General features: G+C 38.2%; 1 protein-coding gene across 2 annotated transcripts in view; it reads right to left on the bottom strand.

Moving 5' to 3' along the window:
- Nucleotides 13,706-14,306, bottom strand: part of LOC104779776 (allene oxide cyclase 3, chloroplastic) — a 1,795-nt gene continuing 1,194 nt past the window's right edge. The window contains exon 3 of one of the 2 annotated variants that reach the window (XM_010504157.2): nt 13,706-14,059. In XM_010504157.2, coding sequence (XP_010502459.1) covers nt 13,863-14,059 — 197 coding nt within the window. In that variant the 3' untranslated portion in view covers nt 13,706-13,862. Of the gene's footprint in view, nt 14,304-14,306 lie in introns of both variants that reach the window. The other variant, XM_010504156.2, reaches the window with a different exon arrangement.

Here is a 14,306-nt window from a genome sequence, read left to right as displayed (position 1 = left end):
TATAGAAATTGGTGTATATTTTCAATTGGGTGATGTTTTTGGATAAGTGACCCAAACGATAGCCATAACCATCCGTATTAGTCGGACGATTTGAAAATTTTGAATTTAAGTCTTGATCCGGTATATATCCATCAACATATACTTTTTGGTAAAAATTAAATCTCTAAAACTAGTATTTTATTGGAAAAAATGTTATTTAGACGATTAATTTTCAAATTTTGGCCATTTAAACCATGAACTTTGTTGTAGGTCATTTAAAACATCAACTTTTGTTAACTAGCTTTTTTAAACATGAAGTTTCGTTGACCAAGCCAAAAAAGACATGACGTGAAATCCGATAGTTGACCTATTAACAGACGCTACTATGTCGTTAATCACTCCGTTACTGACAAAACGACGTCGTTTTAATAGAAGTTTTAATTCGAAAAATGTCATTTAAACCATAAAGTTTTAAATATAGGCCATTTAAACTATGAACTTGTAAATATATGTCATTTAAACCATGAACTTTCAAATTTATGTTATTTAAACCATAATATATGAAAATGTGATCAATACTTCAAACTCTAGTCAATCCTTCAAACTCTAGTGTAGTGTTCTAATAAATGAAAAAGACTCAATACAAATACAAAAAGACACAAAATACATGACAAAGATCGAAAAAAAGGATGAATTGATGTTCTTCTTTCTCTTATTCAGAATCGCATCATGAGACAGAGTAGAAGAAAGAAGAGAGAAACTAAACTAGGGTTAAATGGTTTAACCGATTAGGCTTATATACTTCTGCGGTTTCTAATAAACCAATCGGTCCGATTACCGAACTGAACCAAAATCCGATTATCCAAATCAATTGCGCCGAACGGTTAGGCTTTCTTTTTTGGTTTGTTTCGATAACCAAAATTTTCAGGTTGTATAGTTTTCACCGAACGCCCAGGACAAGTTCATGGTTTATATGACAGAAAATTTGAAAGTTCATAGTTTAAATGACACACATTTACAAGTTCATGGTTTAAATGACCTTTATTTAAAAGTTCATGGTTTAAATGACATTTTTTCGAACTAAAACTTCCATCAAAACGATGTCGTTTTGTTAGCAACAGAGTGATTAACGGTATAGTAACGTCTGTTAGTAGGTCAACTATCGAATTTCACCTCATGTCTTTTCTGGCTTGGTCAATGAAACTTCATGTTTAAAAAAACTAATCAACAAAAGTTAATGTTTTAAATGACCTACAACAAAATTCATGGTTTAAATGACCAAAATTTGAAAATTCATGGTTTAAATGACATTTTTCTCGTATTTTATTTCTCTTTTTATTAAAAAGATGTTTAGAAATATCAAATAACAGAAAACATCCCGAGCTATTTTTTTGGGTATGATGGATGAGCATGATAAAACCCCATTTCTTTTAGTTTTTCCACTTTTTATGGCTTTCGACCAAATCCTATTATATAACTTACTGACTTGAATATAATATATAAGACTTGCCAAATCGAGGGTTCAAGATGTTTTCTTCTAAACTTTTAGGAAATTAACCGCAGAGCAACATTTCTAGTTTTTATTTTTTTTATGATATTAAATATTATTATATGATATTAAAGGTATAGATAGCTGTCTGTCTTAGTGGGAAATTTGGTCCTCTTAAGAAATCAAAATTGTGTTTAACGGGCTTATCTGTTTTGATTAGATTGGAATGTGTTTTAAATTTATAAATTAGTTGGCAAATGGAGTTTAGAGATGTACATTAGTGTTGGATTATAATTGTCCCCTCGGAGTCTCAAAAGGCCATATTCAATATTCGATTCATTCACAGTTCACACACTGACCGCGGCCCACAAAAAGGACACCTTAATGCTATTCCATTGAACCCAATAAGCCTAACTTTCTATACGGCTTTAGGTATGTTTCTTTTACTTGGGCTCTACTTATCATGAGTTTTTGCCAATACCCACTAAATTTTATGTGCTTCCCATATCAATGAAAAGATTAACTATCAAAAAATGGTTACCGGCCCTATGAACTCTAATTGTTTACGGCACAACAGTTCATCATACACAAATTATTTTTATTGGTTTACTCTCATACATATTGTTTAGGCTAAACTGTCACTAATGTTTAGACTTGCTGATTTTTGAATTTATGATTAAACAGATCATTCATCTTGGGACATCTCGTGATTCGCTTGTTCACGAACTGACTTTTATAAACTACCGAAACTTAGGTGACAGTATTCAAATGTCTCGGACCTATCCGATCTTATTTGCTTCGACCATGTATATGAGTCCATGCCTGATACGCTTGACCCTTTTGCATTGAAGGTGATCTTAAACTCTCTCCGTTTCAATTTTACAAAATGCCATCATTTTCTTGTTTTTTTTTTTTTTTTTTTTTTTTTTTTTTTCCGGNCCGGTGCATATTATTTTACACTTTTTTTTGGGTTAATATATCAAATACATTAAACAACGAAATGTTTTATATCGAAGTGGAAAACAAAGATTTTGAATAGAAAAAAGAAACAAAAACATTTAAATGAATTTGTTAGATTTTCTTTTTGTAACACTTCCACAACTTAACTCAAGTTTTTTCCTTTTCGGATTAAATTTCGTTGTCAAAACTATGAAATTAAATGTCGGAGTTTTCAAAAAAAAAAAAAAACACAATGAATTCATAGGTTGCTTACTATTCGTCAAAATGATATCTTCCGGTAGATGAACCCATGGGGCCACAAATGAATTCTCCCTCCAACACATATGCTTTGACTGGTAGATACAATAGTATCGCTAATGGCCTTAAAGTTTAAATTTACACAATTCACACAATATGTTTAACTTCGCTACATAAATTATTTTTCAATTTCATATAGCTAGCAATAACTGGTAGGTGTAGGCAGATATACCATATCAGAATTTCGGTAACTCAGTTCAGTTTCCTTTTATAGCTAAATTCGATCAAAATTATATTTTCAAAAAAATCTGTAACTTGTTCGGTGAGATGAGGTGGGGAGAACCGATCAGTAACCATTTTTTTTTTTGTCTTTTATAAATTTTTCAAAATATACAAATTTATAAAATTTCCGATTTTGGTCTAAACCAAACTTCCGAATCAAATCGAAATATCGAATGTACCAAAATTGTTTGAAATGTAATAAAGTATACCGAAATTATTGAAATGTCTAGCATTTAAACCGAACAAACCTAAGTAATTGTTGTTTCGTGCACTACAAAAAACACATGAGAAAATTCTACGAAGTTTCCTATGATAAATCTGGTACGAAATATTTTCTACCAAATTGTGGATTTTAAGAGTGGATGTCGATCGACACCATCAATTTTGGTTTGACTGGATTGATTTAAATGGTCGTTTTGGTTTGGTTTGGCTTATTTGGGAATTTCTAACCAATGTATATAAGGGAAAACTCGACCTAGGTCGTGGAAAAATGGTGGTTCGTCGTTTGTTAGAGAGAAACAGAGGGAGAAAGGTGTTCTTGAGAGATTAGAGGGTTTTAGAGAGATTCTTGGCTTGTTTTGAGAGATCTATTCCTGCGAAGTGGAGATCTTGTGCTAGGAGCGAAGAAGAAGCCTTCTAAGGTGTTGGATTCGTCAGTTTGGATCAGAAACTTCCTGCAAAAGAGGTGAGTGCATGACCATGGCTGATCTAAGCCTAAGAATCCTTTGTTTTGCTTGTTTTGTGGCTGTTTGTGTTGTTTTCTTGTGTTCTTGTGGTTGGTTGTTGGTTTCCATGAGTTTCCAGGAGCTTTGGGTGAGTTTCGGACGATTTGGAGGATTTGAAAAGTGGTTCTGCGACTTTCGGCTTCAAGCAGAACGATCTGCGGAGTCGGTGTCGATCGTCACCAAATAGGTGTGTAGATCGACACCAAATAGGTGTGTCGATTGACACCAAGTAGGTGTCGGTCGACACCAAGGAGGAGTGTCGATCGACACTGAGGTAGTGTCGGTTGACACCAATCTTGTCAGCAGCGGCTGATGTTTGTTTTTTCATGGTTTGTTTGTGTTTGGTTGTTATCTACTAAACATTGGTTTCTCGTTTGCTTGTGTGTATAGCCCAGTTAATGGGAGGATTGCCTCACTAAGTATTTGTGATACTTACGCATCTCAATTGTTGTTTGTGGTGTGCAGGTATGTGGCGTGGAATCATGGCGATGGGTAGGAGGATGATCTAGATTCTCGGTTATTGTATTAGGGCTATGTTATTGATGTTGGAACCTTGGATAGAGTTATGCTAGGTTGTTGGATAGAAGGGTTAGGAATGTTATTGTATCGATGATATGTTGGTTTTGTAGTGTTGGTATGTTCCGCTATGCTTATTGGTTGTTGCTGGTTTAATGATTAATTGTGGTTTGGTTGGTAACTGTGGTGGGATTTTTCCATACTACTTAATTAAACTAACCAAACCACAATTACCCATCTCGAAATCCGACATATGCCAATATTCAACGCAAAACCTCCACCCAGTTACCCATCTCGTCCCGCAACACCCCTCCTGCCGTGGCTAATCTCGAGTTCCCCCTCGACGCCCCATCCGTCTTCAGCTTAGTCCACCCTAATCCCGGTGAGTCCACGCCACCATTCGTTCCTCTCGATCAGCCCTTGTTCCTTGATCCCCTGCCAGCTTCAAAAGTGCTGACGTAACATCCAACGCATTATCTCTCAAGAACCGTACACGATCCCGACACTTCCCGTCTCCACCAAAAACATTCAAACACCGCCTTTTCTACGCCCACCATACTGCTATCGCAAACAGGGTAGCCCACTGACATCCAACACCATCTCCTGTAACTCCTAGATTCCCGTACAGCCACTCCAGGAGTGATTTCGCAATAAAAGAGCGTACCTTCCGGCGAGGGACCAGTCGTTCCCAGACACCAACCATTGTCGGACAGTCACGAAGTATATGCAAAATGGACTCGTCCCCGCTCTTACACACCTGACATAGGCTCGAATCACTCAGATGTCTCCTATGTCTCTCCATATTGGTCATGACACATTGTTGTACAACCAACCATAAGAAAACCCGGACATGTTCAGGCGTAACCACCCGCCAAACTCTCTCAAACAGTTTCCCCATATCCTGCCTTGGCCTATCATCTCGTGTCAACAACGTATAAGCTGATTTAAATGTAAACACCACATCATGGCGCTCTCCCCATGATATCCTATCTGTTGCCCCTATAAAATTATCCAACACTACTGCCGCTAGCTGCAACTGAAAAGTGTAAGGAACATATGGACCGATACGTGCAAAACTCCCAACCAGTACCATCCCGCCAGAGATGTTTTACGCATACATCCCAAGTCTCCCCCGACATATCTATGGTTCCCACATTCACAAGTTGTGTATATCCAAGCCATTTATCTTTCCAAAACGGACCTTTCTCCCGTCACCAACCACCCAAGACAGTCCTGGCATCACCACATCCCCCAGACCCACCGCAATACTCCTCCATGTAGAGGACCATCTACCATTAGCAACCAGCCAGGAAGGACCATGTATACCCCCCCCCCCCTTTGTACTTATGCCGCAACACCTTAGCCCAAATACTCGCCTGGTCATGCAACAGTCTCCATCCCACCTTCCCCAATAGAGCTTTATTCATAGGCTTATCTGATCTAATACCCAAGCCCCCCTCTGATCGTGGCATGCAAACTCGGTCCCAAGCAATGAGGTGTTGTTTCTTTTTCTCTCCCGTACTTCCCTAGAGAAAAGATCGAGAAATCTTATCCAGAATCTCTAAGGTACTCACCGGTAACGATATAGTACTCATATAGTGCACTGGTATGGAATATAGAACCGCCCTAGTCAATGTGACACTCCCGGCCAAACTCAGAAAATGACTTTTCCATCCTGCAAGTCGAGACGCTACATTCTCAAGAGTCTCTCCAAACGTATCCTTGTTAATTCGCTTTTGTAACACTGGCATCCCCATATACTTATTATTTTAACGAGATCTCGATGAACATTATTAGAGAAGAAGATCTTAGACTTCTCCAAACTGACCTTCTATCCCGAAGCAACACAAAAATGTTCTAATACCCGTCGTATTACTCGAATCTGAGCCACTGATGCCTCCGCAAAAAGGATAAGATCATCAGCAAAACATATATGTGACAGCTTTGGACCACCCCTTGATAGGCTAATCGGTTTCCACTCTTTGGATGCTACAGATAACTCAATTAAATGGCACAGTCTTTCCAAACACATAACAACCAAATACGAAGAGAGTGGATCCCCTTGCATAAGCCCCCTCGATGGTTTAAAAGCATCAGTTTTCTCACCATTCCACAAGATACTCATAGACAGACCAGTTACACAACTCATAATCCAAGAAGTCCACTCCCCTGGTAGCATCGCAGCCTTAAGTGTGTCCTCCAGAAAGTTCCACCGAATCCTATCATGCCTTTTCTAGGTCCTGTTTAAGAAGCATCCAACCCTTTCTCCCTTTCTTATTACGCATCGAGTGAACCACCTCTTGCACAACAATGATATTGTCAGCACTTAATCTCCCAGGAATGAAGCTAGATTAAGCAGGACCAATCAATTTAGGCATCACCTGTTTCAGTCTCATCACCATAGCTTTTGTAATTATCTTAAATAAAACATTACATAGACTTATTGGGCTAAACTGCTTAATACTTTCCAGTTTCTCCATTTTAGCAATTAGAACCAATAAAGCATCATTCAACGACTCTGGTAACTGCCCTGATGTGAAGAACTCCAGCACAAACCGTGTTACTGATGGTCCCACATCCTCCCAACAGTGTTGATAGAAATCTGGTTGAAACCCATCAGGTCTTGGTGCTTTGAACTGACCCATACTTCGAACTGATGCTTCAACCTCAACCGCTAAGAAAGGACAAGCTAGTCTTTCTTGTGTTTAAACAAATCACTTTTATCTCTCTTTTTTGTGTGTTTGCTGATTACATTAGATCTAAGTTGGTGGGCGACAAATGTGTTGCGACCTTCGTTTTTGCATTGAATGAAAATTATCATCATCAAACATGTATCATGATAGAAGATCATAATATAGGTAAAGTTGTTTGATTTCTTTTCTTATTTAATATAACTGAAAAGACTCTTAAATCAGATAATTTCTTAGACTTCTATAGTTACCTTTCTAAGCATCTCCAATGGTAAATATCTTACCAAGTTTCTAAGCAATATTAACTACAAAAAGTATAAATTTTTCAGCTAAATTTTTTTGTAAAATTAAATACAAGTTATCACTCCAATGGTAAAGTTCTAACCAAGTTTCTTAGCATTCCATTTTTAAAAAAATCAAAGAAATTATTTTACAAGCAAAACATATAAAGAAAAATCTTATCCTCTTGAAGTTGGTTTTGAAAGAAAAAACCTGAGTAAAAGCTTGAAGATTGAAGATAGAATACATGCACAAACAATTACATGAGCAATGAAGTTGAAGTTGCTCTTGGTATGTTGGTGTTGAGTACAAGCTTGTTGTTGCTCTCGAATGTTGAATCAATACCTGCAAAATGCATCAAACCGACATCATCAAACAAATCTCAATTTATGAAACGATCCGATCTTTTTTTTTAATTTAATAATACTAATTCAACTAGTGGTCTCATATCCACTAGCCGTCTAACCATAATCAAACCAAACAACAGAAAATAACTAACAGATACCATTAAACCAATAACCAGTAAATAATAACCAATAATTCAACAACTCAATCCATCAGAATCATAAACCAACAATCAGCATCCTAGCAACATTCTATGACTCAACTCTAGCAACCTAACAGAAGCTAGATGCACCACAAGCATCTAGAACATCCTCTTCTTCATCACTTTGATTCCACGATAACACTTTGCCTTTACCTGCACCAAAACACATATGAGATGCGTGAGTATTTTGTAAACACTCAGTGAAGCAATCCTCCCATCTACTGGGCTATACACACAAGCAATTAAGAAATCTCTAACCATCAAAAAACAATCAACAAACAAACAACAAACCAGGACAACTGCATCGACCGGCACCAACCCATGCATCGACCGACACCAACGGGAGTTGCATCGACCATTGCAAGATCACCTGCATCGACCGACACCAACACTGCATCGACCGATGCATGCTCGACATTGCACAAAATCCCTAATTGCATCTGTCGACGCCTCCACATGGCATCGACCAATGCTCCTAGGTCAAAATGCACCGTCCTCACATTGCATCAACCGACGGACACAATGCATCGATCGACGCATATACCGAGCAACATCTTCCCCGAAGCTCCTCACCGGACTCTCTGTCCCTATACCACCAAAACACAAACCCTTGCCACAGAGAAGCTTCTCAAAACCTCCAGTGACACATAAACTCTCTAACAAGCTAAGGAATCAACCACATAACACATAAACATGAAAATCAGAGAAATCTCAAGCTTAGATAAGCCATGGTCCTGCATTCACCTTTGCCAAAGAAGTTTTCTGACTCTAAAACGACAGATCTACACTACTAGCAAGCTCCTACAATGATCCCAGCTACAGATCTCCACTCCACAGACAATATCTATCGGGAAACAGCTAGAAAACTCCAAAAACCCACAAGAACAGTTTCTCTCTTCTTTTCTCTCTAAAAGCGGCTAATTCTGACTAAAAACGACAACTCCTTTTAAACTCGACTTCCAGGATTTCCTAACCCCAAAATGCAGCGTTTAACTTACTCGCTTAGAGACCAAACCGGTCTTGCATCGACCGATGCAACACCTGTATCGATCGATGCACATCCCTAATCGGGATTCCGGTTCACTGATATTAATGTTTATACTTATCTCATCACTGGATCTGACAATATGTTCTGGACTTCAGGCTCACTTGTAAAGTTTACATATTTGTTGTGAGAATCAGAAAAAAATAGTATATAAAAACCTTGCAATGGACATAGACCTTTGTGCCATTGTAGAGTACAACCGTCGTGGGTTTAACCAGCCATCAGTTTGTGCCCATCAGTTTGTGCCCATTAGTTTGTACTAGCCGTTCCATGCCTTTGTCCATATCAAAGGCTTGTATGGCTTGTTCAGAGCAAACAAATCACAGTAGAAACTGTTGCATGTGTTTATCTGTTACCAAAACCAATAAGTTTGAGTTCATTCTTCAAAGTCAAACACATCCACCCGCTCCAGACCAATTAACCAACTAACACTTACTAACTTATTACAAAGAAGATTCTAACTCTAAAACGACAGATCTACACTCCTAGGAAACTCCTACAACGATCCCAGCTACATATTCCATGGAATTGGGATACATATGAAGGTTTGTTCAGTTCTCGGGTAAAAAGAGAGGATTCTAGCTTTAAACCAAGGTATAGCAAAACCAGGTGTAGCCGCAAAACAAGGCTTAGTAGTAGAAAGTGGTGTGGATTCCTTGAGAAAGACGTTCACCGGAGAAGCCACCTGTTTGAAGAAACAGAGTATGGCGAATTAGAAAAAAGTGGTGTTGAGTTTGAAAGGAAGACGTCAACACTGAGAAGCTGCATGTTGGATAAACATAGCAAGACTACTCAGCAAGTAAAGGTTCAAGGAACGCATGAGATGTGATGGTGATCAAAGAGAGTCACCAAGCAATAAAAGAGGATGCTTAAAGTCATAGAAAAAATGGAGCATGAGCCGATTGAAGAGTTAACCGAAGACAACATGGAGCAGATTCAAGCGTACGATGTCATGGAGACGTTATGGTGATCAAAGTTAGACACCAAGTACAAAAGAAGGATGCGTACTTTAGAGAAAAATTTAGCATAAGCCGGTTGAAAAGATAACCAAAGAAGACGTTAAAATTTTTTTACGCAAGAGGCATCACACAGACGTGATGTGATGGTGATCAAAGTAAGACACTAAGCAAGAAAGGAAGCTTCTTACCTAAGAGAGAAAAGGGAGAAGCAGTTGGTTGCAAAAGGGGAGAAGAAGATAGCTCATCCAAAGAGAAAGTGAGTAGAAGAAGGTTGCAAGAACAGCAACAAAGACATGGTAGAAGATAACGGGATAAACGTAATGAAAGTTCATGGGGAATTCAAGTAACACGTGAAAGAGGTCACGGGAAATTTGAAAAAAATGGAATGAATGAGCAGAAGAATTGAATTGGTGAAGAGACGAGTGTATTAACTTTGAGTGATAAAAAGAAAGTCACCAAGAGGGAGACAAGAGACAAAGCCTTCAAGCCAGTTCACTTGCAGAAGAAGATAGAAGAGATTAAGCTCTATTAATTGAAATCAAAGCAAAAGAGAAAGAAGAAGATGTTCACACAACAGCAAAACTCAAACATGTGTGAAGCATTCAATCAAGAGGGTGACAAGATGTCACTCTACGCTTTTGAAGACGAAAGTTGTGACTAATTAAGAAAGAAGCTTTATAACATCCGCGAACCAGAATCTTGGTTTAGGATGTGCATCGATCGATGCAGGTGTTGCAGCGGTCGATGTAAGGCCGGTTTGTCACGAAACGAGTTAAGTTAAATGTTGTGTTTTGGGATAGGGAAAAACCCTTAAGTCGTGTATAAAAGCAGTTTTTATCGCCTTGTGACCGAGTTTAGCCGTTTTTGAGAGAAAGAAAAGAGAGAAAGTTGTTCTTGAGGATTTTGGGAGACTTGTGACTGTTCTTGGGAGATGTGTAGTTGGGATCGTTGTAGAAGCCTTCTAGGAGTGTAGATCCGACGGTTTAGAGTTAGAATATTCTTTGGCAAAGGTGAGTGCAGGACCATGGTTTATCTAAGCTTGAGATTTCTCTGATTTTCGTGTTTATATGGTATGTGGTTAAATCTGTGGCTTGTTGATTGTTTATTAGTCACTTGAGGCTTTATGAGGCTTCTTTGTGGCTTTTGATCGTGGATTGATGATTTAGGAATGGAGATATGGCGAGAGGCTTCGGGAAAGAACGATGCTCGACATGTGCGTCGATCAATGCACTTTGTGCGATGGTTGATGCAATGCGAGGACGGTGCAATTTGACCTAGGAGCGTCGGTCGATGCCATGTGGAGGTGTCGATCGATGCAATTAGAAAATCTCGTGAAATGTCGAGCATGCATCAGTCGATGGAGTGTTGGTCTCGGTCGATGTAGGTGAGTCTTGTATCGGTCGATGCAACCCTAATTGGTGTCGGTCGATGTATGGGTTGGTGTCAGTTGATGCATTTGTCATGGTTTGTTTGTTGATTGTTGTTTGATGGTTAGAGTTATCTCAATTGCTTGTGTGTATAACCCAGTAGATGGGAGGATTGTCTGATTGAGTGTTTATAAAACACTCACGCATCTCAAATATGTTGTGATGCAGGTAAAGATAAAGTGCGATCGTGGAATCAATGTGATGAAGAAGAGGATGTTTTAGTGGCTCTTTGATGTGTGTTCTGGCTTCTGTTAGATTGTTAAAGTTGAGTTAGTAGAATATTGCTAGGTTACTGGTTTTATGTTTTATTACTTGGTTGAATCATCATTATCACTCGTTTATTATTTATTGATTATTGGTTATTGATTAAATGGTATATTTTTGTTATTTTCGCTGTTTGGTTTGATGGTGGTTAGGTGATTAGTGGGTTAGAATCACTAATTATTTAATATATTTAAAAAACAAAAAAGAAACGGATCGGGTCAAGCTTATGGAAAAACAAAACTCAATTAAGAGGAAGTGTTGGTAATAATTGAGTTTAGGCTTATATCATTTTATATAACTATATTATTAAGTGTGTTGTTAAGTCAAAGGTTATGTGTAAACCGTAACTAGTCACGAACCGTTGTTAGTTTCGGAAGTTGCAACGGTTGCTTTCGTGGCTTTAGGAAAACTGGATGCTATCTTATTGTAAAAGTTGTCGAGAATAATTGAAAAGTTTTCCACTTTTTTATTCTCTGTTTTTATTTCTACCATGCTCTGTATTTGAAGTAATGGCTTCTGGTCTGATACAAAAGCTGTTTTTTTCTTCTACCATGCTGTGTATTTGAAGCAATGGCTTCTGGTGTGATACAAAATCAATACTTACAGTTACTAGCATTAACTCCTCTATCATAATTGTCTAAAATCTAAATCTATTACTGAAACGACTCGATCCATTTTTTTTTAAATAATAAATAGTAAAAATAATAATAATAATAATAATAATAATAATAATAATAATAATAAATAAACTACAACTAGTGATCCCATACCCACTAGCCCCCTAACCACAATCACAACCAACAGCGGAAAACAAATATCAATATCCAATAATATACCAAACATCAGGAAACATAAAACTGACAACCAAGCAATGTTTCTAATGACCCAACTCTAGCAACCTAGCAATGCCAAACAACAACCAATCGAGTCCCTAGAACATTTTCCTCTTCATTGCCTTGATTCCACGATCACACTTTGCCTTTACCTGCACCACAAACACAAATGGCAATGCATGAGTATTTTATAAGCACTCAGTAAGGCAATCCTCCCATCTACTGGGCTATACACACAAGTAATAGAGACATCTCTAACCAACAATCAACAATCAACAATCAACAACAAACCAGGACTCTGCATCGACCGACACCATGCATGCATCGACCGACACCAGTTGGGATTGCGTCGACCGATGCAAGGTTCACTTGCATCGACTGATACTCCCATTGCATCGACCGACGCATGCTCGACATAGCACAAAAACCCTAAAGTTTTACGCGCCGTCCTCGCACTTGCATCGACCGACGCACCAAGTGCATCAACCGATGCACATGCCGAGCATCGTTTCCCCCCGAAGCTTCTCGCCGGATCTTCGTTCCTACAACCACAAAACTCGATCCCAAGCCACAAGAAAGCTTCCTAACGTCCCAAACAATAATCTACCAAGCCTAACAACACATAACAAGCAAATCAGAGAGATCTCCAGCTTAGATAAGCCATGGTCATGCACTTACCTTTGCCAAGACGATTCTGAACCTTAAACAAACAAGAAAAACACTTCTAGGAAGCTCCTACAACGATCCCAACTACAGATCTCTACAGAAACCTCCTCAAATCACCTAAAATCTTCAAGAACGCTCAAGAACACTTAGGAACCTTTTCTCTCTTTTATTTTCTCTCAAAAACGACCAAACTCGCTGAATGAGACAAAACACTCGAGTTAAGGGTTTTCCCTAACCCAAAACGCAGCGTTTAACTTAAACTCGTCTGCACTAAACCGGCTATGCATCGACCGATGCAATCCCTAAATCAGAATTTCGGTTCGTGGATGTTACAATCAGTAGAATTTTAAAGAGTAAGATCTATTCTTTTTAGTAGTATTTATATTTTTAGCGTCGAACCATAAGATTTATTTGGATTATTATTTTGTTAATCACATTGTGAATCAATATTAACGTTTAATTTCCTATTTTTAATTTTTTTTTCTATATTAGTTTAAAAAAAATATTGTTTTTGTTTTTCAGTTTTAATTTTGGCATGAATACATAACTTTGTTTCAGGTGAAACTTATTTTGAAACATATAAATATATATAAAAAAAGGATAAATACCAGAAATCAATTTATTTTTTATACATTTGAATTTTAAAAGTAGATTATTTAGATTTATGGTAAAAATAGCATAATTTGATTGAGATGTAAAACGTTTATCTGAAACCAACCCAAAAAAAAAAACCAAAAAGAACTAGTTCCATTCCACGTTGTAGAAGACTAGAAGACCAGTCGTTACTCGTTAGTAAAGTACAAAAAGTCACGTCTAAAAATTTAATTTATTCCCTCAATATTAACTAAACTCGTACAAGTTGTACGGTACAACCTATCAAAAGATTCGATTACCAACAAAACCTTATTTTAAAAAAAAAATACAATAATCAAACCGCCACGACAAAAACACGTAACTAACTGAATTAATTAGTAAAGTTACTTATTGTTGCTCCTGGCTCCGTCGCCTTAGCTTCCGGCGACGATTTCACATCCTTCGACGGCGTAACCGCCGTTCCGGTAAGCTCCAACGGCAAATCATTAGCAATACCCTTAAGGTAAAAAGTGTAGAACAGTTTCGTCGGATACACAAGCTGTTGAAGCTTAACTTGTCCATACGCACCTTCAAAGATTCCTGAGCCACCAGTGACGGCTAGGAACGTGTCCTCGTAAGTCAAGTACGGTCCTTGTACGGACAAGTGGCCATAGTCACCGAAGTAGAAGCTGTAAGACGCTTCGAATCTGTCGCCGCTCTTTTCAGGAACGTGTTGGATCAAAACGCAGAGACCTGCCGTGATCCCCACGCGTTTCTTGAGATCGCCTGTGTAGAGTTTGTTTGTGAATGGTACAAGATCGCCGAGACAGAGCTC

This window comes from Camelina sativa, chromosome 4 (genome assembly GCF_000633955.1).
Source record: "Camelina sativa cultivar DH55 chromosome 4, Cs, whole genome shotgun sequence".
NCBI lineage: Eukaryota > Viridiplantae > Streptophyta > Magnoliopsida > Brassicales > Brassicaceae > Camelina > Camelina sativa.
Note: the sequence above shows the minus strand (reverse complement) of the source record. Positions and strands in the feature narration are given on the sequence as shown.